The sequence below is a fragment of the Oryx dammah genome, unplaced genomic scaffold (genome assembly GCF_014754425.2).
Source record: "Oryx dammah isolate SB20612 unplaced genomic scaffold, SCBI_Odam_1.1 HiC_scaffold_9, whole genome shotgun sequence".
Classification (NCBI taxonomy): Eukaryota; Metazoa; Chordata; class Mammalia; order Artiodactyla; family Bovidae; genus Oryx; species Oryx dammah.
The window spans coordinates 33,169,203-33,189,758 of NW_024070193.1; the positions used below are offsets into that span (position 1 = coordinate 33,169,203).

Here is a 20,556-nt window from a genome sequence, read left to right on the forward strand (position 1 = left end):
GTGGTTTCTATTCTTTATCAAAGAGATTAGGTCAAGGCTCTCTGGGGCTCAGGCATGATTCTCTTTGTGTATTTTAATAAGGATGTTTCATATCAAACTCTAGTTGAAGGCTATTGTTTCTATGAAAAAATAATTATACAATAAAAAAATCCCTATTATAAAATGATTATAAAGGAGAAGCTATTAAGAAGTAATATGAAACAGTGATTGCATTTTGTAGTATTTTTGCAGCTGTAATCTCATAAAGTAGAAGAGAGGATATTCTTTTCTTGCCTGCACATCAGCAAGCAGAAGCAGGAATCATGTCTGTAAATATCTGAGTATATGAGATGCCATTTAGTTCCCTCTTCCCACATCTTTTCCCAAACAGGCACTTGCTTTTATGTTTCTAGACCATAAGTGGGGAACTAAACTAGGTTATCGGGTAGGTATAGAGATCAAAGAAAGCAAGACAATGAATAACCACTCCCAAAACTGTATCTGGAACTATGGGGTACTCTTGGGTGAGTCTCAGAGTTGCAGAAACATGAATAATTAAACAATTTTTCAAATTATTTTTCATTTGACCTACAACTTAGATTCACTTTTCATCGTGATTTATTGTAGATACAGTGTGCATGTGTATATATTCACATACACAACTGATTTAAAAGTTTCTTGAAATAGTACTAATTCTTACTGCATGCTGAATCATAACACTTTTTTCTATTCTATTCATTTTCTACCCCCAATTTGATAATCCATGGTCTAGAAGCATCCTTTCTTGTCCCCAGGGTCCAAGATTACTATTTTGGGGGAGGGGAGTAAAATTGTAATGATTGCAAGGTATTTCTTTCATTTCCTTCACTTAAGAATCTTGGCAATGAAGAAAAGAACAAACCACATGCAACATAGAAAGAGTTTATGTGGTCCCAAGATGTAGTGGTGACAAGTGAGTCTTCTCCAAATCTGTGAAATCATTATATCTGTAGGCTTGGGAAGAACAAACAATATTGTGTCCTACTGGTAGTCAAATGAAGGAAACAAATTTTACTCTGAAAAACATAGTTCCTTAGTTCTGTATAATATGGAGAAAAATCCCTCATCATAAATACTTCATATAAACACATGCACAGTCTCAAAAGTTAACAAAGAAAAAAAGTAAACATTGAGGATCAGGCCCTACTCTAGACACTTTACATCCACCAAGTCACCTAATTCTAAGTGAATATTAAATACTGAATAAAAAACAGTACTCAGTTGAACATTATTGCTATTGTTAATATTGATACAGATTATAAATAATAAACCTAAGGGCTACTAAGGATGAGTTACATCTCTCTAGAATTTTGGTACTACCATCCTGAAGAACATCTTGCTAATATGCATGAGAAGTTACAGGCTACCCAGGTGGCTCAGTGGTAAAGAATGTGCCTGCCAATGCAGGAGACGTGGGTTTGATCCTTGGTCTGGGAAGATAACACAGAGAAGGAAACGGCAACCCACTCCAGAATTCTTGTCTGGGAAATCTCAGGGACAGTGGGGCCTGGTGGGCTACAGTCCATAGGGTCACAAAGTCAGACACAACTTAGCGACTAAAAAACAGCATGAGAAGCTACAGTCATTTAGGAAGTCTAAAGAAACTCACTAAATTATTTCATTAATTCTTCCTCCATGTAACCATTTAGTAGCAATCTTTTCCCATTGTGAATTATTAGAACAATTTTTCTATATTTTATTCATCATAATTTCCCTAGCGTACTACATATTACCTTCACTTATTTTTCACTCATAACTCCTCCATCACCAGTCTTTAAACTTTTAGAAGACAATGACTATATTCAACATATATATTTACCCCCTAAGCAACCCTATCATATTGTATACATTGGATAATTTGATAAATTAGTATTTGAAAGGAAATGTGTGTGTTTACACTTCATTGCAAAGAGCTTTAACTTAAAAAATGTTAATAGAGCATCAAAAGAAAGAATATAGCCATTCTCAGCATAAATTTATAAGCAAATATTCTATCTCCAACTGGAATATGTATATCTAACTGAAAAATAATTCACTTTGTGAAAACAGGAGCTTATTCCTATAAGCTAACTGAATGACTACATCTGTGACTCTTAAAAATATCGTCATTATGTTTTTACAGTTGTTGTTCACTCACAAAGTCAACTCTGACTCTTTGAGAACTCATTAACTGCAGCACGCCAGGCTCCTTTGTCCTCCACTATTTTCCAGAGTTTGCTCAAATTCAAGTCCATTGAGTCAGTGATACTATCTAACCATTTCATCCTTTGCCACATCCTTCTGCTCCTGTCCTCAATCTTTGCCATCATCAAGGTCTTTTTCAATGAGTCAGCTCTTCTCATCAGACGGCCAAAGTACTAGAGCTTCAGCTTTAGCATCAGTCCTTTCAATGAATATTAAGGGCTGATTTCTTTAGGATTGACTGGTTTGATCTGCTTGCAGGCAAGGAACTCTCAAGAGTCTTCTCTAGCACAATTTAAAAGTATTAATTCTTTGGCACTTAGCCTTCTTTATGGTCCAACTCTCACATCCATAGGTAACAATTTGACTATACAGACCTTTCTTAGCAAAATGATGTCTCTGCTTTTTAATATACTGTCTAGGTTTGTCGTAACTTTTTTTTTTTTTCATTTTAATTGGAGGTTAATTACTTTAGAATATTGTGGTGGTTTTGCCATACATTCACATGAATCAGCCATGGGTGTACATGTGTTCCCCATCCTGACCCTCCCCCCACCTCCCTCCCCATCCCATCCCCCAGTGCACCAGCCCTGAGTACCCTGCCTCATGCATCGAACCTGGACTATACATGTTTCAATGCTATTCTCTCAAATCATCCCACCCTGGCCTTCTCCCACAGAGTCCAATAGTCTTTTCTTTTCATCTGTGTCTCTTTTGCTGTCTCACATATAGGGAGGGTCATCGTTACCATACTTCTAAATTCCATATATATGCGTTAATATACGGTATTGGTGTTTTTCTTTCTGACTTACTTCGCTCTGTATAATGTCATAACTTTCCTTTCAAGAGGCAAATGTCTTATATTTCATGGCTACAGTCACCATCTGCAGTGATTCTGGAGCCCAAGGAAAGAAAATCTGTCACTTCTTCCTCTTCTTTTCCTTCTGTTTGCCATAAAGTGATGGGACCATATGCCACGATCTTAGTTTTTTTTAATGTTGAGTTTCAAACTACCTTTTTCACTCTTCTCTCTCACTCTCACCAAGGGGCTCTTTAGTTCATTTTCACTTTCTGCCATTACACTGGTATCACCTGCATATCTGAGGTTGTTGATATTCCTCCCAGCAATCTTGATTCCAACTTGTAATTCATCCAGCCAGCACTTCGGATGTATACCCTACATAGAAGTTAAGTAAACAGGGTGACAATATAACAGATCATTGCACTCCTTTTCCAATTTGGAACCAGTCAACTGTTCCATATCGAATTCTGTTGCTTCTTGACCCTCATTCAGGTTTCTCCGAAGACAGGTAAGGTAGTCTGGTATTTCCACCTCTTGAAGAAATTTCCATAGTTTGTTATAATCCACACAGTCAAAGGCTTAAATGTAGTCTATGAAGCAGAAGTAGAGGTTTCTGTGGAATTCTCTTGCTTTCTCCATGATCCAACGAATGTTGGCAATTTCATCCCTGGTTCCTCTGCCTTTTCTAAATGCAGTTTGTACATCTGGAAATTCCTGGTTCACACCCTGCTGAAGCCTAAATTGAAGGATTTTGAGCATAATCTTGTTAGCATGTGAAATGAGAACAATTGTCTAGTACTTTGAAGATTCTTTGGCATTTCCTTTCTTTGGGATTGGAATGAAAACTGACCTTTTCCAGTCCTGTGGCCACTGCTGAGTTTTCCACATTTCCAACATAATGAGTACAGCACTTTAATAACATCATATTTTAGGATTTTAAATAGCTCAGCTAGAATTCCATCACCTCCACTAGCTTTGTTCATAGTAATGCTTCCTAAGGCCCACTTGACTTCACACTCCAGGCTCTAGGTGAATGATCACACCATCATGGTTATCCAGCTTATTAAGACATTTTTTTGTATAGTTCTATGTATTCTTGCCACCTCTTTAATTTTCTCTACTTCTGTTAGGTCCTTATCATTTTTGGCCTTTATTGTGTCCATCCTTACATGAAATATTCCCTTAGCATCTCTAACTTTCTTGAAGAGATCTCTAATCTTTCCCGGTCTATTTTTTTCCTCTACTTCTTTGCACTGTTCATTTAAGAAGGGCTTCTTATCTCTCCTTTTTATTCTCTGGAACTCTTCATTCAGTTGCTTGTATCTTTCCCTTTCTTATAGTAGAAGCATTCACTATTATTGGGTGGCTATTTCTGTTTGGGCAATTTGTAGGATCTTGGCCATCTACGTTACACACACTCCTTTGCAGTACTGAGAATACAAATACTATACAGGAGTTGTTTTCCTAAAGCCACACATGATGAGCACTTTAAAAGCAACAACACTTTAATGGTAATCTCATTTATAAATTCCAAGTGCTGAAGCAAAGTCCCATTTCTGAATTTTAATGACTTGTTTGAATAGCCACCAGAATTATTTTTTTTTAATTGAGCTTTTGGTGGACTGTTTATTACCCAGATATCTAAGGAAGTTTTTTATGCTTAATGTTATTTTTAAGAGAGGTTTCAAGATGATTTCAAAACATTAGCATCTGCACAAGTCTGACCATTCTATGGGATAGATGTCTTTGCAGAACAACCCCAGATCTGTGATACACTGATACATGTATCTGTGACACATGTGAATCACAAATTTCCTTAACACATAATCAGCCTTTAGTCTAAATCTTCAGGCTAAATTTTTCAGTTCAGTTCAGTTGAGTCCCTCAGTCATGTCTGACTCTTTGCGACCCCATGGACTACAGCACGCCAGGCCTCCTTGTCCATCATCAAATTCCAGAGTTTACTCAAAGTCATGTCCACTGAATCAGTGATGGATCCAACCATCTCATCCTCTGTCATCCCCTTCTCCTCCCACCTTCAATCTTTCCCGGCATCAGGGTCTTTTCCAATGAGTCAGTTATTCACATCGGGTGGCCAAAGTATTAGAGTTTCAGCTTCAGCATCAGTCCTTCCAATGAATATTCAGGGCTGACTTTCTTTAGGATGGAATGGTTGGATCTCCTTGCAGTCCAGGGGACTCTCTAGAGTCTTCTCCAACACCACAGCTCAAAAGCATCAATTCTTCAGCACTCAGCTTTCTTGATAGTCCATCCATATATGAATACTGGAAAAACCATAGCCTTGACTAGATGGACCTTTGTTGGTAAGGTAATGTCTCTGCTTTTTAATATGCTGTCCAGGTTGGTCATAACTTTTCTTCCAAGGAGCAAGTGTCTTTTAATTTCATGGCTGCAGTCAGCACCTTCAGGGATTTTGGAGTCCCCCAAAATAAAGTATGTCACTATTTCCCCATCTATTTGCCATGAAGTGATGGTACCAGATGCCATGATCTTAGTTTTCTGAATGTTGAGTTTTAAGCCAACTTTTTCATTCTCCTTTTTCACCCTCATCAAGAGGCTTTTTAATTCTTCACTTTCTGCCATAAGGGTGGTGTCATCTGCAGATGTGAGGTTATTGATATTTCTCCCGACAATCTTGATTCCAGCTTGTGCTTCATCCAGCCCAGTGTTTCTCACGATGTACTCTGCATAGAAGTTAAATAAGCAGGGTGACAATATCCAGCCTTGATGTACTTTAGTCTAAATCTTTTAAGGTTAGGATGGAATGTTAGGATTTCAATCAGTCACCTGTTGAATGCCTGAACATGCTCCACATTTCTCTTTACCTCAGAATTTGAGCTTAACTTAGGAAGTCATGTTTGCTTTTCAGATAGAACCCGAGCTAGACTGTCTTTCCGGAGTTCAGCAAATCTGTGATTCTTTCATTATATGGAGCTTGCATGATGTGACCCATCATATATAGTTGGAATCTTTAGTTTGACCTCATTTAAAAATTGAAATGTATTAGGTATAAATTCAAAAATTCACCTTTAAAAAAAATTGGAGGTCTAGCAATACTAGGCCTTCCATGTCTCTTGGCCCTCCTTGTCTGGGCACTGTCACAGAGACAGAGCACATTCTCAGCTTCCCCTGAAGGCAGTCCTACAGGCAGTAACACATTCAGGGCTGTCAGTAAGAATGTCATCTATAATCATATGCAGAATAACTGTGTTTACTAAATAAGTTATCTTTAATTGATTTATGCCATTCTTCTGTCTGGAACGTTTCCCTAGTCTGTCCTTCAAGACACAGAGTCTTATTTTGATAGTCACCAAAATTAACTCCACTTTATCAGAAATTCAATGGAGTCTACTGGATTATACCTCTCCCAAAGCATCTATATTTTAGTAATTTCCATGACGGTTTCCTTGTTTTTCCTCAACCGACTGCCTTTTTATTCCCTTAGAAAGTGAAGTTGCTCAGTCATGTCTGACTCTTTGCAACCCCATGGACTGTAGCCCTCCAGGCTCCTCCATCCATGGGATTCTCCAGGCAAGAGTACTGGAGTGGGTTGCCATTTCCTTCTCCTTTATTCCCTTAGAGCACATAGCAAAATAGCAAAATACCTTGCCCATGATAGCATAATAAGTGCTTGATTAAAAAATGATCTGAAAAAAACATGCTTTAGAACTGGGATCAGAAAACTATGGCCCATTAGTCAAATTCAACAGCCATCTGTTATGTTATGACCTGTGAATCAAAAATATAATACTCCATATCACATGAAAAATATATGAAATTCAAATTTCAGTGTCCATAAATAAAGTGTCACTGGAACACAGCCAGGTACTATCTATGGCTACTTTCGTATTACAGCGGCAGAGATGGGTAGTCATGACAGAGACCATATGGACTGCAAAGCCCAAAATACATCCTATCTGAACATTCTATTAAAAAGTATGCTGACCACGGCTTTAGGAAAAGCCACGTCTGTTAGCAGAAGAGTGACTTTGCCTTGTGAGAAACAAGATTCATTTTATAATACTTCTATCTAGGTTTAGGAAGTCATTTTAGCTCTCTGAGTCCCTGAATTCTCTACTGCTCTACAGGAATGATACCAATATTATAGGGCTTTTGGTGCAAAGATAAGCAAAAAATTTTAATATAGCAAGCAGCAGTATCATAAATGGTATTGTTACTGCATTTTTTTGCCTAGCCTCATGTCAAATGTTTAATTATCTCTGGTTGAGGACTAGTAATTTATGAGAAGGTAGCCTAAATAATGACTTCATTCGTTAGAGTCTCATATCTACATGGCATGAAAAATAGGATGAAATTTTCCTTATTTTCATGATGGTTATGAACACTGGCACCTGTGTTCACTTATCTGGTTTGAGCAAATAATTGCAAGTATTATTCCAAAGACAAAAGGTGCCTGTGGAGGGTGATTACTTCAAAAAGTTTTAAAATATGGAATCTTCACGATACACATGACATCAGTTCTCACTGAGAGACAATTCTCCAACAGGTATTTACTTTCCACTCTGTCTTCAAATAATTACTCACCAATGACGTGTCAATGGAAAACTCAACAAGGTTAACAGCAAAGAGCATTCAAAAACCCCATGAAGCAGAAAAAAAACACAGGATTCTCTTATATTGCTGTTAGCAGGATGTGTATCTTCTCTCTTCTCCCATAATAGAAACAATTGCCACAGCACTGAGGATCCTCATTTTACTTTGCTGTGTAATCAAGCACATAAAAAAGACTTGTGTGGCATTGAATATGCTGTAGTAAATATTATTTCTTAACTAAAAGATAGATGGGCACTCAGAAACCCATGCATCACGTTGTTCAATATCCAATATTTCATAATTACCTACATAATTATGCTCTGCATGTGACCACTTTTCTATATTTCTTATACATATGTTTGAGTTTAAATATCATGTGCAAGTGTGTGTACACACACATACTCATGAGATCAGAATGAAAAGCCGTTTTCCTATAGAGTCAAAAAGTCAAAGCATATTAAAATCCTGTGAAAGAACATGTAGTTATGCAAGTCTTAGGTGTAGACTAAAATTCCAGGAATCCTGCTACAAAAACTTAATGCTAGTATAAAAATTCACACACACAGAAAAACACAAAACTGCCATTCTTCTTTAAACTTACCTGGGTGGCACATGAGACTGCCCTTTGAGTGGGCAGATTCTTAGAACAAGAGACTGTATGTTGCCACAGTGAGGAGGGATGAACAGGGAAATTCTCTTCCCAGTATTCATGTATTCTCTGAACAACTGTTGAAACTTATCAATGCCCCATATCCATGAAAGTGAAAGTGAAGTCCCTCAATCGTGTCCGACTCTTTGCGACCACGTGGACTGTAGCCCACCAGGCTCCTCCATCCATGGAATTTTCTAGGCAAGAGTACTGGAGTGGGTTGCCATTTCCTTCTCCAGGGGATCTTCCCAACCCGGGAATCAAACCTGGGTCTCCCTCATTACAGGCAGATGCTTTACCATCTGAGCCACCAGGGAATCCCACGTCCATAGGCAGTAGCAATCAATGTCACAGTGGTAGCGACCAATCCCAGCACTGCCTGGATGCCTTAAGTCCAGCCAACAGTATCCTTCACCACCCCTCCTTGCTTGTAGGATCAGAGGAGCAAATAAAGTTCACATGCTTGGAATTAACTGAATTAGTCATCAGAGCCACTCAAAATAGCAGCTTACAAATTCCACTCTCAAGTTTAAAAAAAAAAAAAAAGTGAATTAAGTCAAGGGTTCAGAGAATGTGAATTCATGAGCCACCAGACCATCTCACACCATCCCTTGAATTTTCTTTCTTGACCGCAGATGATGAGGCTCTCAGTGACTTCCAGTAAGTCCAAGAAAAGAGCCACTTCTTCCTTGAAATAGCCTCCCAAGGTAACTCAACACAAGCCGGGCATCAGATCTACCTGAGAAAGCCCTCCTTACTTTCTTTCTTCTTCTTTTTTTTTTAAAAAAAAAAAAAAAACTGTTCTCTTAGTTAAAAGGAACAAATTGCCTCCTGTTTAAGTGACAGGTGGGAACATTACCTTTGTCTCCAGCAATCTTATAAATAAGTAAACCTAACTGGTGACTCTTATCCTACTAAGATAAGAGCTTAATTCCTCAGCTGCCAGGCAGAAGTTGGAAGAGGAAGCACATTTGCATTGGTAAATCTAGTAGGGATAAAGTAGATTTTTTTGTCTTTCCCTTTTTTGCCAAGATCAAGTTTGTTGTTTTCCTCCTTTTTACACAATAAATGCCCAAAATACAGTCTGACCAAAAAGCAGTGTTTCACATTCAACAGATGCTTTTCAAAATGAATGGAACATTGAACAAACATTTTATTATCAGCAATACTTTAATCTTAACCTTCTAACATGGAATTTTATAAGTAGAAGTATCACATTGATGCAAAAGTGCATAACTTCTTTGGTAATGCAATGGCAGTTATTTCAGGCTCCAATTATTGTGCCATTTACTTGAAAGATAAAAGAAATAATAAATAAAAAAGGATGTTGAACAATTATATTTATCTACTGAGCGACAAATAAATTCTAACATTTCAGCCATTTACAAATGTCATTTGCCTTCTTATTTTCACTGACAACCTTCAAAGAAATAAATGTAGTGTTTCTTGTGGGCATTGTTAGTTACCCTTCTGTAAAAAACAAAAGAAAACTGGCAATCACTGGACAATTACCAACCACAAAAAAAAAACAGCTAAACTCCAAAGTTGGCAAATAAAACATCCAAAAGTTGTTCAATAATGTGATAGTGCTTTAAGCTCATGGAAAGCTATATCGAAAGAAACAGATAAAAAGTCTATCTTCTCCTATAGTTTCTTCAAATTATACACACAGATACTTATACATGTAAAGATGTATCCATAATTCAATTGCTCCCTACCACATACTGTTCTCATTAAATAATTTTAAATTTAAAAATAGTTTTTTGTAAAATAACATCTAGTGCTGCTTGCATTGCCTGGTGGCTCAGGTGGTACAGAATCTGCTTGAAGTACAGGAGACCCAGGTTTGACCTCTAGGTCGGGAAGATCTGGAGAAGGGAATGGCAACTCACTCTAGTATTCTTGCCTGGAGAATTCCAAGGACAGAGAAGCCTGGCGGGCTACAGTCCATGGGGCGGCAGAAAGCCAGGCATGACTGAGCAAGTAAGCACACAGTGCTGCATATCTACTCAGAGTTCTGTCTCTTGACACTGTCTCAAACTTAAAGTGAGGACTGGTGTTCAAAGAAAGTGCAAAATAAATTGCACTTTATCTTCACGTTAAATTGGATCTGTATGATCGTTGGTGAGGAGGAAGTATAGACAGGGTACCTTAGGGTTCACTAACAAAATGGAACAAGCAGCCGTACCACTTCCCCAATTAAAATATGCAGCAGTTTTTTGTGTGAGAATTTTCCTTTGAAAGTCATATGGATGAAAAAACAGTCCCTCTGCATGGACATTTTCTTATGACCAAGCTATGCGTGTATGGAAACAGCGAGGGTACTGGGGTGTGGGTGTCACTGGAAAAGATGAAGTGGAGAAAAGGATCCCCATGGAATACCTGTCAGGTTTTTTTCACTACCATGGGATCCAAATGATATATTAAGCAAAAGAAAAAGAAGTTTTAAAACAGAGGTAAAACGAAAGACAGAAAGTATATGAGAAGGTTTCACTGATGGCTTGCTGCTGCTGCCGCTAAGTCGCTTCAGTCGTGTCCGACTCTGTGCGACCCCATAGACAGCAGCCCACCAGGCTCCGCCGCCCCTGGGATTCTCCAGGCAAGAACACTGGAGTGGGTTGCCATTTCCTTCTCCAGTGCACGAAAGTGAAAGTGAAGTCGCTCAGTCGTGTCCAACCCTCAGCGACCCCATCGACTGCAGCCTTCCAGGCTCCTCCGTCCATGGGATTTTCCAGGCAAGAGTACTGGAGTGGGGTGCCACTGCCTTCTCCTGCTGATGGCTTAGTGGTATGGGATCTGTCTGCCAATGCAGAAGACAGGGATTCAATCCCTGGGCCAGTAAGATGCCACCTGTCATGGAGCAACTAACTCCAAGTGCCACAACCACTGAGCCCATGTATCACAACTACCGAAGTCCATGGGTCCTACAGCCAGTGCTCCACAAAGAGCGCAGCCACCACAATGAGAAGCCTGCACACCATAACTAGGGTAGCCTCTGCTTGCCACAGCTAGAGAAAGGCCCACATGCAGGCAGCAACGAACACCCAGCACCGTCACAAATAAATAAAATGATGGGAGAATTACAGAAGCACGTAGTAAAATACCTTGCACAGTGCCTAGCACTGAGGACAGCCAAGCAATGACGGTCCTAATTTTTAGGTAAGCTCAGAGGCACTGACAACTGATATCTGTGAGGAAACGGCTGATTTCCACACTGGTGGGCATTTCCAATCAGGCTGATATACTGATTAGCAAGACGGCACAGGCACAGTATAGAGGATACATACAGCACACTCAAGAACCCAGCTCCCAACACTCAGCAATGGGCGGGATGAATCAGCAGTCACTTGAAGCAATACACACTAGTGTGTGTCCACAGTCTATTCCAGGAAAGCACTTGCCAGTCCTCAAGAGGGAAAGCAAAGGAGATAAACACAGAGGCCAGGGCTAGAATTTTATTAGGAACAGCAATGTGATCCCTCAGCCAGCTGGCCCATCAAGGCAATTCTAAGCAAGCTAATACCAATTAAGCCTCACACTTTTTGAATTCAAAGTGGCTCTATGTCACAGGCATCATTTTCCTTTCAGCAGCCCGGTCTCTCTAGGGCAACACTTTCTTTCCACTCATTTCAACAGTCATGTCTGACTCTTTGCAACCCAGTGAAACGTAGCCTACCAAGCTCTGCTGTCTATGGAATTCTCCAGGCAAGAATACTGGAGTGGGTAGCCATTCCCTTCTCCAGAAGGTCTTCCCAACCCAGAGACCAAACCCAGGTCTCCTGAAATGCAGGCAGATTCTTTACCGTATGAGCCACCAGGGAAGCCCACTTTTCTTAAATAGGATCCGAAACCTGCAGCCACAAAATTAAATGATGCTTGCTTCTTGGAAGAACAGTTATGTCAAACCTGGATAGAATTTTAAAAAGCAGAGATGTCACTTTGCCGACAAAGGTCCATATAGTCAAAACTACGGTTTTTCCAGTAATCATGTATGAATGTGAGTGTTGGACCATAAAGAAGGCTGAACGCCAAAGAATTGATGCTTTGAACTGCGGTGTTGGAGAAGACTCTTGAGAGTCCCTTGGACTGTAAGATCAAACCAGTCAATCCTAAAGGAAATCAATCCTGACTATTCATTAGAAGGACAGATACTGAAACTAAAGCTGCAACACTTTGGCCACCTGATGCAAAAAGACAACGATTCATTAGAAAAGACCCTGGTACTGGGAAAGATTGAAGGCAGGAGGAGAAGGGGGCAACAGAGGACAAGATGGTTGGATGGCATCACTGACTCAATGAACATGAGTTTGAGCAAGCTCTGGGAGATGGTGAAGGACAGGGAGGCCTGGCGTGCTGCAGTCCATGGGGCCGCAAAGAGTTGGGCATGACTGAGTGACTGAAGAACAAAAATCTTAGCATTTTTTCTCCTCTCATTGTCTGCATGTGCCTTCTTTCACTCTCAGACAGAAGGCAACCTGACTGATTCATCTTGGAATCCTCCGAAGCGCTTATCGCAATGCCTCACACAAAGCAGACACTCCGTAAATGCCTGCAGGATGGCTGCACAAAAAGAGAACTCTGGTTGCAAGGTATGAGACGCACTGCAGAAAGGAAGGAAAAGCAGGCACAGAGAGGAGGAGCAAGGCAGGGCAATAGTTGAGATGAGAGATAATAAAGACAAGAGCTGTCCATGGAAACATATAGGGATCAGGTGAGAAAAGGGGACAATGAAGAGGAAGTATAATTTAGTATAACAGCATAAACCCTGCCTTCTCTTTGCTTACAGGCGTATTTGCAAAAGAAAAAAAAAATGTGTTATTGACTAGAATCAAGATTCCTTTTGCTGTGGTCTGTATAAATGTATACATACATGTGTGACTGTCTTATACTCAAAGTTCAACATTATTCACAAGCTAATACTTAAGAATGCACTCTCACATCCCCAGACCATTTAGCTCTGCTAATACAATTCACAGAAGACATAATTTGCACAGGGGTACTTAAAAACACTTTCATGTTTTGTGTACTTTAAGACTGCTTACCACTTAGGCAATAGTCAGTTAAATTGGTTTGAATGAGCACTTTATTTGCAGGAGTCAGTGAACTAATCAACAGAAACTTTTGATACAATAGCTATTTTAACAGCTAAATAAAATTGTGGGTTTTATTTAACCTTATGTGCTTGTTGAACTCTAACAGCATTTCCAACATACATTATTCTTTTAAGTCCCCCCCACAAAGCCCTCTCAGTCACCACAAAGCTTACAAAAATCCATTATTTGGAGATCAAGATTACAGGAACAAAACACACCAATGATGCTTGCTTTCCACTCCCTGATTTTCACATGCATACTCTGATAAACTGTCAAGATATAAATAGTACAAATGAAAAGCAATTCAAGATTTAGGGTGGTGCAACCGAGGGAATGATTTGAAATAAGTTTACTGGTGAAATCATGGCGGACATCAAGATTTATAAGCGGAGATCAGTGACGTCTCCATTTCACCAGTATCAATGCTATAACGTCATATTACACACACAGAAAAACGACAGCTATTTGAGTTTATGGCAACAGTTTACTAGAAGCACCACATCCAATGCCACAAACTCATTTTCTCAATGATTTCAAGGGTGGCAGTTATTAAGCCAATTGAACAATATTCCTCAATTATCTCAAAGAGAACGTGGAATGTGTATCCTGCTTCCAAACTTTCCTTAATCACTATTTGGGAGAAAGACTAGTGCAGAAAGTTTTCATGTTAAGGTGACAAAGAACAGGATGGAATCTATGATTGAGGGCACTCTAAGATGTGTGCCAAGAAGCTCAATTTTGTTTGTATTTGCACACAAACTATTGGCTTTAAAACAGGCAGAGTTTATGATGTGCAAATGCAGTCCAAACATGTGTATTTTCTTCACACATACTGTCCATTATTAAATCTATACTGTTAAAGGAAGCCAAGGCTCATGCCTAATGATCACACATTTTAGCCTCAGCCTATAATTGTTGGTTATAATACCAACAATTTAAAAAAATGATTTAATCTAGATGATCTAAATCTTCTCATAAAGCTGAAGTCTTTTCTCAGTTATAATGCATTCAGGGATACCTGTGAGTAGACACAACCTTCACTGCCTTGGTAGGTCCTGAAGAGGTAAACACGTTTCATAGGTCTAGCAGCTCTGTGGCAAAAGGGTTATACCAGGTCACAGGGGCTGGAGGAGGGGCGTTTTCTGCTTTGGATGACGTGTAAGCCAGAGGGGGCATATCAACATGATTTCATCAAGGGGCTGGTGTCTTCTGATTTCTCTGATCTGAATGCACAGAGTCAGCTTTGCCCTCAGGCTGGCTTCCCAGGTGATTGTAGGCTGGACACCTGACGCAGCCAGGATGCCAGGACTCCTCATTCAGATACACTTGGAGAAAGGGCACTTTTCCTAAAGTTTGAACAAAATGTCCTTGATTTAATCAAATCTTATGTCAAAAAAAAAAAAAATCCCTTAAGCTCAGTGGCTTAGGCCAATCACTGGGGCAAATCAGAGAGATCTATCTGTAGAGCTCTGCATGGGTTAGTCCCCAGGCCTCAGGGCTGTTCATGACAGCAGTGAACAGTTGATACTGGAGACACCAACGGAACATCCACTACAAGAAAGTTAAGGACAACTAAATATCATCTTCCCTTCTACAACTAATCCCTTCTAGGACTGATGGCTTCTTACATTCATTCACTAATTACCACTTATGTAATTTCTAGGTACTATCAAAATAATAATAGATTCCAATATGTTGACTGCTGACTACAAATCTAAGAGAATAATCTGATGAGATAAGAACACTAGAACTTTTACAGGAATATGATATTTTCCAGGGTGGTGTTTTAAACTAGGCATCAACAATAATTTCCATTATCCAAGGATGTTTCTCTTTTCAAAACACCTATAAACCTTGCTAGACCCATTGGAAGGTAAAGTAAAAACAAAACAGAATATTTTCTGCAAAGTTTAGAATTTTCACATGCACTGATGAAGGATTTATCTTATCTACTCTCACAAAGCAAAGCTACCTGAAATCTGAACTCATCTGACAAAGGATTAAGTATTTGCTGCTAACACTCAGGAAATATTTATAACTTTTCATGGGAAATTAGAAAGTTCTCATTAGTTTTCTAGATGTAGGCTACTTTGAGATATTAGATATTGCAATAGCTTTGCAAGATGGTCAAGTTTCTATTTTAAAAATATCGAGAGCAGTGCTGTCCATCAGAAATATAATACAAGTTATACATATATATTATAATTTCTAGTAATCACATTAAAAAGGTTAAAAGAGACAAGTTAAATGTATTTCAATAATGCTTTTACTTGACCAAATATAACTAAATTATTATCAATGCAGCATTTAATCCAATATAAATTATTGAGATATTTAAATAATTTATTTTAACTCAATATTTTGAGTAGCAAGTCTTTTATATTCTGGATGCATTTTACAGTCTCCACTGGGGCACATTTCAGTTGAGGCTAGGTACATTTCAAGCGTTCAGCTAGCATATGTGGCTAGTGGCTTGGCAGACAGTGAACATAAAAAGTATCTAAAACAGCTAAGCAATGAATTACTAGGTAATGAAGGAGCAAAACAATGATTTCTTTGGGTCCTGGTAATTTTTAACCCATGGCATATACCTCTGACTTCATTCCAGAAGACCAACTACTGAAGTGATAAATTCTAGCGATTAGGGAGCTATATTCTGATTGGAAAGATAAAAAGAAATCTTGAGATAACCATATATATTGGAACTTGTGTGTTAAGTCACTAAGTTGTTCTCAACTCTTTGTGATCCCATGGACTGTAGCCCACCAGGCTCTTTTGTCCATGGGATTCTCCAGGTGAGAATACTGGAAAGGGTTGCCATGCCCTTCTCCAAGGGATCCGCCTAACCCAGGGATCAAACCCAGGTCTCCTGCATTGCAAGTGGATTCTTTACTGTTTGAGCCACCAGGAAAGCCTATGTATGTGTGTGTACACACACACACACACACACACTGGGCAAGTTACTTAAACTCATAGGGACTGTTTCCTCACTTCCAAAATAGAAATAATATCTGCCTCACTGTATTTTTGTTCATTAGATGACCTAAGTAAGGATATTCCACAGTGCCTAAGCATCCATTAATGAGTACAGTTAGTATTACTAATTTTGAAGTCTTCACTATTATTTTCCTCATCTGAGTGTTGCTTCTTTTTCTGGTTTCTTAGACTTCTGGAGCGTTCTTATCTCTAACTCTCTGTTTTCTACATAATTCTCAACTTTTTTCATAGCAACTCAGTAAGAAACATATGTAAGAACAAGACTCAACACACATATATTGGGAGGACAGCTCTAGGAGGACTGGGACGCTGTCTGTTTTGTTCACAGGCATCTCCCAAATGCCTAGACGTGTTCAGCAGACTATATTTACTAAATGACAGTGAATGTTGATACATTATACTTTATGCTTATTTCATTTATTCTAATAAAAATGCTTGACATGATCCAAAGAATTGATCTTTTAATCCCTTACTTCATAATGACCTTCAGTTTGGAAAACCCATCCCTGTCTTCTGCCGGTTCTTCATTTCATTCACAAAGTAAACCTCTTCAAGTGGACTCAAGGTGACATTTGAGCCTTGAGGTCATCTTCAAGCCTTTCTTTTTTCTCATATCCCACATACATCCCATCCACAAATCCTCATGAATATATATTCAAAATATATCCAAAATCTGACTACCACCCTGATACTTTAGCCACCTGATGAGAAGAGCCGAGGCCTGGTGGCTGGCAAAGACTGAGGGCAGGAGAAGGAGGTGACAGAGGATGAGATGGTTGGATGGCATCACTGATTCAATGGACGTGAGTCTGAGCAAACTCCAGGAGACAGTGAAGGACAGGGAAGCCTGCCTGGCATGCTGTAGTCCATGGGGTCACAGAGTCAGACACAACTTAGCAACTGAACATCAACAACCCCTGCTACCACCCTGAAGTCAGCTACCAACATCCCTTCCCTGATTACGGCATAACTTCCTACTGTGGCCTCTGCTTGCTCACCTGTATCTCTACAATCAATCCGCAACACAACATCCAGCCAGGTCCTTAAAAAAAAAATACGCCAAATTACATCACTGCTCTGATCAAATCACACTATGGCTCCTGAGGGCATTCAAAGCAAGAGCAGTAAATATTTTCAGTGATACACAAGGCCTTCATTTTCTGTTGCATCCATCTCCACATTACTTCTTGACTTTCATCTACTACTTCTTTTCCATAACTCTTCCATATCCAACCAGGCTAACTTTCCTGCTATTTCAAGAAATACTCAGCATGTCATATATTAAACACTTGCATGGATTGCTGACTCTGCCTGAAGCTCTCTTCCCTAAATACCCACAAGGTCAACTCGTTCACTGCTAAGTCTTTGTGCCAAACATCATCTTCTCTATGAGGATGAATCTGAAGACCTCATTTAAAATGGTAACTCATGCCCCAGCCCCCCAGACTTTCATGTTATGCTGCTTATTTTTCTTCATAGCGCCATCATCTACTAACTCACTGTGATTCTTTACCACAACCTACATGAACAGATCTCTGTCCCTTTTCTTCACTGGAAACAATGTACAACATATAATACATGCTTAACAAATATTTTTTAAAGAATGAATGCAGCCTGGTTTTTTTGAGGAAAAAAATGCTCATGTTCATCTTAGGAAAAACTGCCAGCTCAAAATTGCAATTTGCCTCTTTGCTGCAGAGAGAAATATGCAGAGACAAAACAATAGAAGGAAATCGTTTTTAAAATGCACAAAATAATGGATGACAGAAAGCTTAGATCTGAGAAAACAGAAAGTCAAAATTATCAAGCATTTGCTCTATTTATTGAGTTAATGTCTTGGGATAAACTCTAGGTCGTGAATCCACATAATATGTCTTTACTTGGTATTTATTTATAGATACCTACTACATCATGAACAGATTTTAAATTTAATATTTAAAAAGTGACCCAATATTGGTGAACAGAATATCATACTCCATTTTATATAAGTGCAAAAAGAGTACCAATATTCAGTATATAAAGAAAAATGCAATCAATACTCTTTAGAAAATTGGTCAGAGACAAATTCTTCTCCATACTGTAATTGTAAAGATTACCAATTCTGTAAGTAATACTCTATATATAATTTCTCATATATTAATCCAATTCTCCTTTACCAACTTTTATAGTTTTTTAACATACCTAGAAAATCAAGTGTTCCTTTAAAACTTTTTAAATAATGTCTTAATATTTTGTAGATGAATACTGCTTTTACTACTTTCTCTATAAGAAAGCAGTATCATAACTGTAAAACATTTCTAAGTTACTGAAAGCAAGCAATACAGTTTGTACATAGTGCCAAATTACAATTTAAAATTTTAAACATTTGACACACAAATCTCACTCCCTTTAGCTATATTTCTATTTTCTGAGTATATCTACCCGCTTCTAAGTAACTGTAAAATTTCAACGTTGTTTCCATGAAAGTTGACATTATGAATAATAATACTGCTGAAGTATATTTCCTTTCATTTTTCTCCTTTGACAACAGAAATCAAATTTTAAATTTTTTTAAATGAAGGAAATAGTGCAAGAAAAAATTGCTTTCATATCTGTGTTGATCATCTCCAAAGATTATTTAAAACAGTAAAAATTTAAAATAATTATTCCTTTTTTGCTCAGTGCTAGGTTAGTAGCAAAGAAAATCTTTTAGAAAACAAAACTGAGGCATCAGGGAAAAACCTGCTTAAAAAAAAAGCTTATTTTAAAAGTTGGAGGTTTAAGTATCATTTAAATACTTTAAGAATGTTTAAAATTTGACTTAAGGGCTCAGAAGTCTACTCCAATATAAACATGTCTTCAAGTAACATATGTTTTACCTGACACTGCATTTGGCCTCATTCCAGACCAATTTCCTCCTCTTAGGAAAGAAAAATGACAGGCCACTTTCCTTAAGTATCAAAAAGAACTTGTTCGTCTAGAAAATAGGTCATCTTCTCAGGAGACAGATGCTTAAATTTTGTGGGGTGAGAGGTGAAAACTTCTATAACCTGCTTTCAAGTGGTGTAGTCAATCTATCAATAAATGGAAAATGCATATACATATATATATATAGATAGAATAAGTACAATTAAAGATACAATAAAATGGTGTGTATGTGGGTATTCATCATACCATTCTTTCAACTGCTTAGGTACCAGAGAAATTTTATAATAAAAAGAAATAAAGTAAGAAGATGAAAAAGCAAAAAAAAAATTAATCATTGTACATATATTACTTCATTTAAAGCAATCTTTGTCTTTACTCCTTTACTGTTCCAGAAAAATGAAACAAAACGAACAAAATGAAACACACTTTAAGAGCTGCTTTTGTATGGGGGATATAGGAGAATCTTTCCCTTTTTTGTTTTGTTCCAAGCTACAAATTTTCAAAGTTTGAAAATTTAAAATTCTATCTTTATTTTTACTCCCTTAAATAAGTTATTTGGAGAAGAAAAACTGTATTGTTTTTAAGATTAGACATGAAAATACTGAAATTTCTAAAAATCTATATTCTTCCTTTATACTAAAGTTTACAAGATTTAGACTTTTTGGAAAAAATGTCATACGCTACTATTCTCAAGTTCTGATTGTTATATTCATAGCACTAAACTAGATCTGTTTTAGTAAGTGACACTATATTTGTGATGAAAGTAAAATAGCTTGCAAAAATTAGGAAGCAAAACAAGACTCCATTTATCAGAAAAGTAGTTTCTTTCTGGGAAAAAAAAAAAAAAGATTTGTGGAATATTGTTCAACATTTAAAAATTATTTAACATATGACTCAAGCGTAGTTCTAACTTCAACTTAGAAAATACAGTTTATTATTACCTCCTAGGCAGCCAATGAATGGGAGGAGGATCAAATGCTTCCATGACAACAACATCTTTAACTTCCAAAAGCAAGAGTAACTCTTGTCCAGTTTCTGATGAATAGAATGCTTAGTCTTCAGGTAAATCCTTTAATCTGTAAAATATATATACAAAGAAGTCAGACTTTTAAAAAATGAATTGCTTTAAAACGTAGATTTTCTTCTTCTCATAAAACTGTACCATTTATAACACCCAAAATCCCCAGATGAAATGAATCTTTTTGATGCAAATAAATATGTATGGTATGTAGATACTTAAAAAGCTCTTTACGTAACTGATAGGCATATGGAGGAAGTTTCACAAAATTAGAAATGTCCAACAAAACTAAAATATTAAACATTAAAACTTTGCT

At 37.9% G+C, this 20,556-nt stretch overlaps 1 protein-coding gene across 1 annotated transcript in view; it reads right to left on the reverse strand.

The window, feature by feature from the left end:
* CNTN3 (contactin 3) overlaps positions 1–20,293 on the reverse strand; it is a 284,442-nt gene extending 264,149 nt beyond the window's left edge. The window contains exon 1 of the mRNA XM_040246384.1: positions 20,164–20,293. Coding sequence (XP_040102318.1) covers positions 20,164–20,218 — 55 coding nt within the window. The 5' untranslated portion in view covers positions 20,219–20,293. The remainder of the gene's footprint in view (positions 1–20,163) is intronic.
* Between the last annotated feature and the right edge of the window lie 263 nt (positions 20,294–20,556).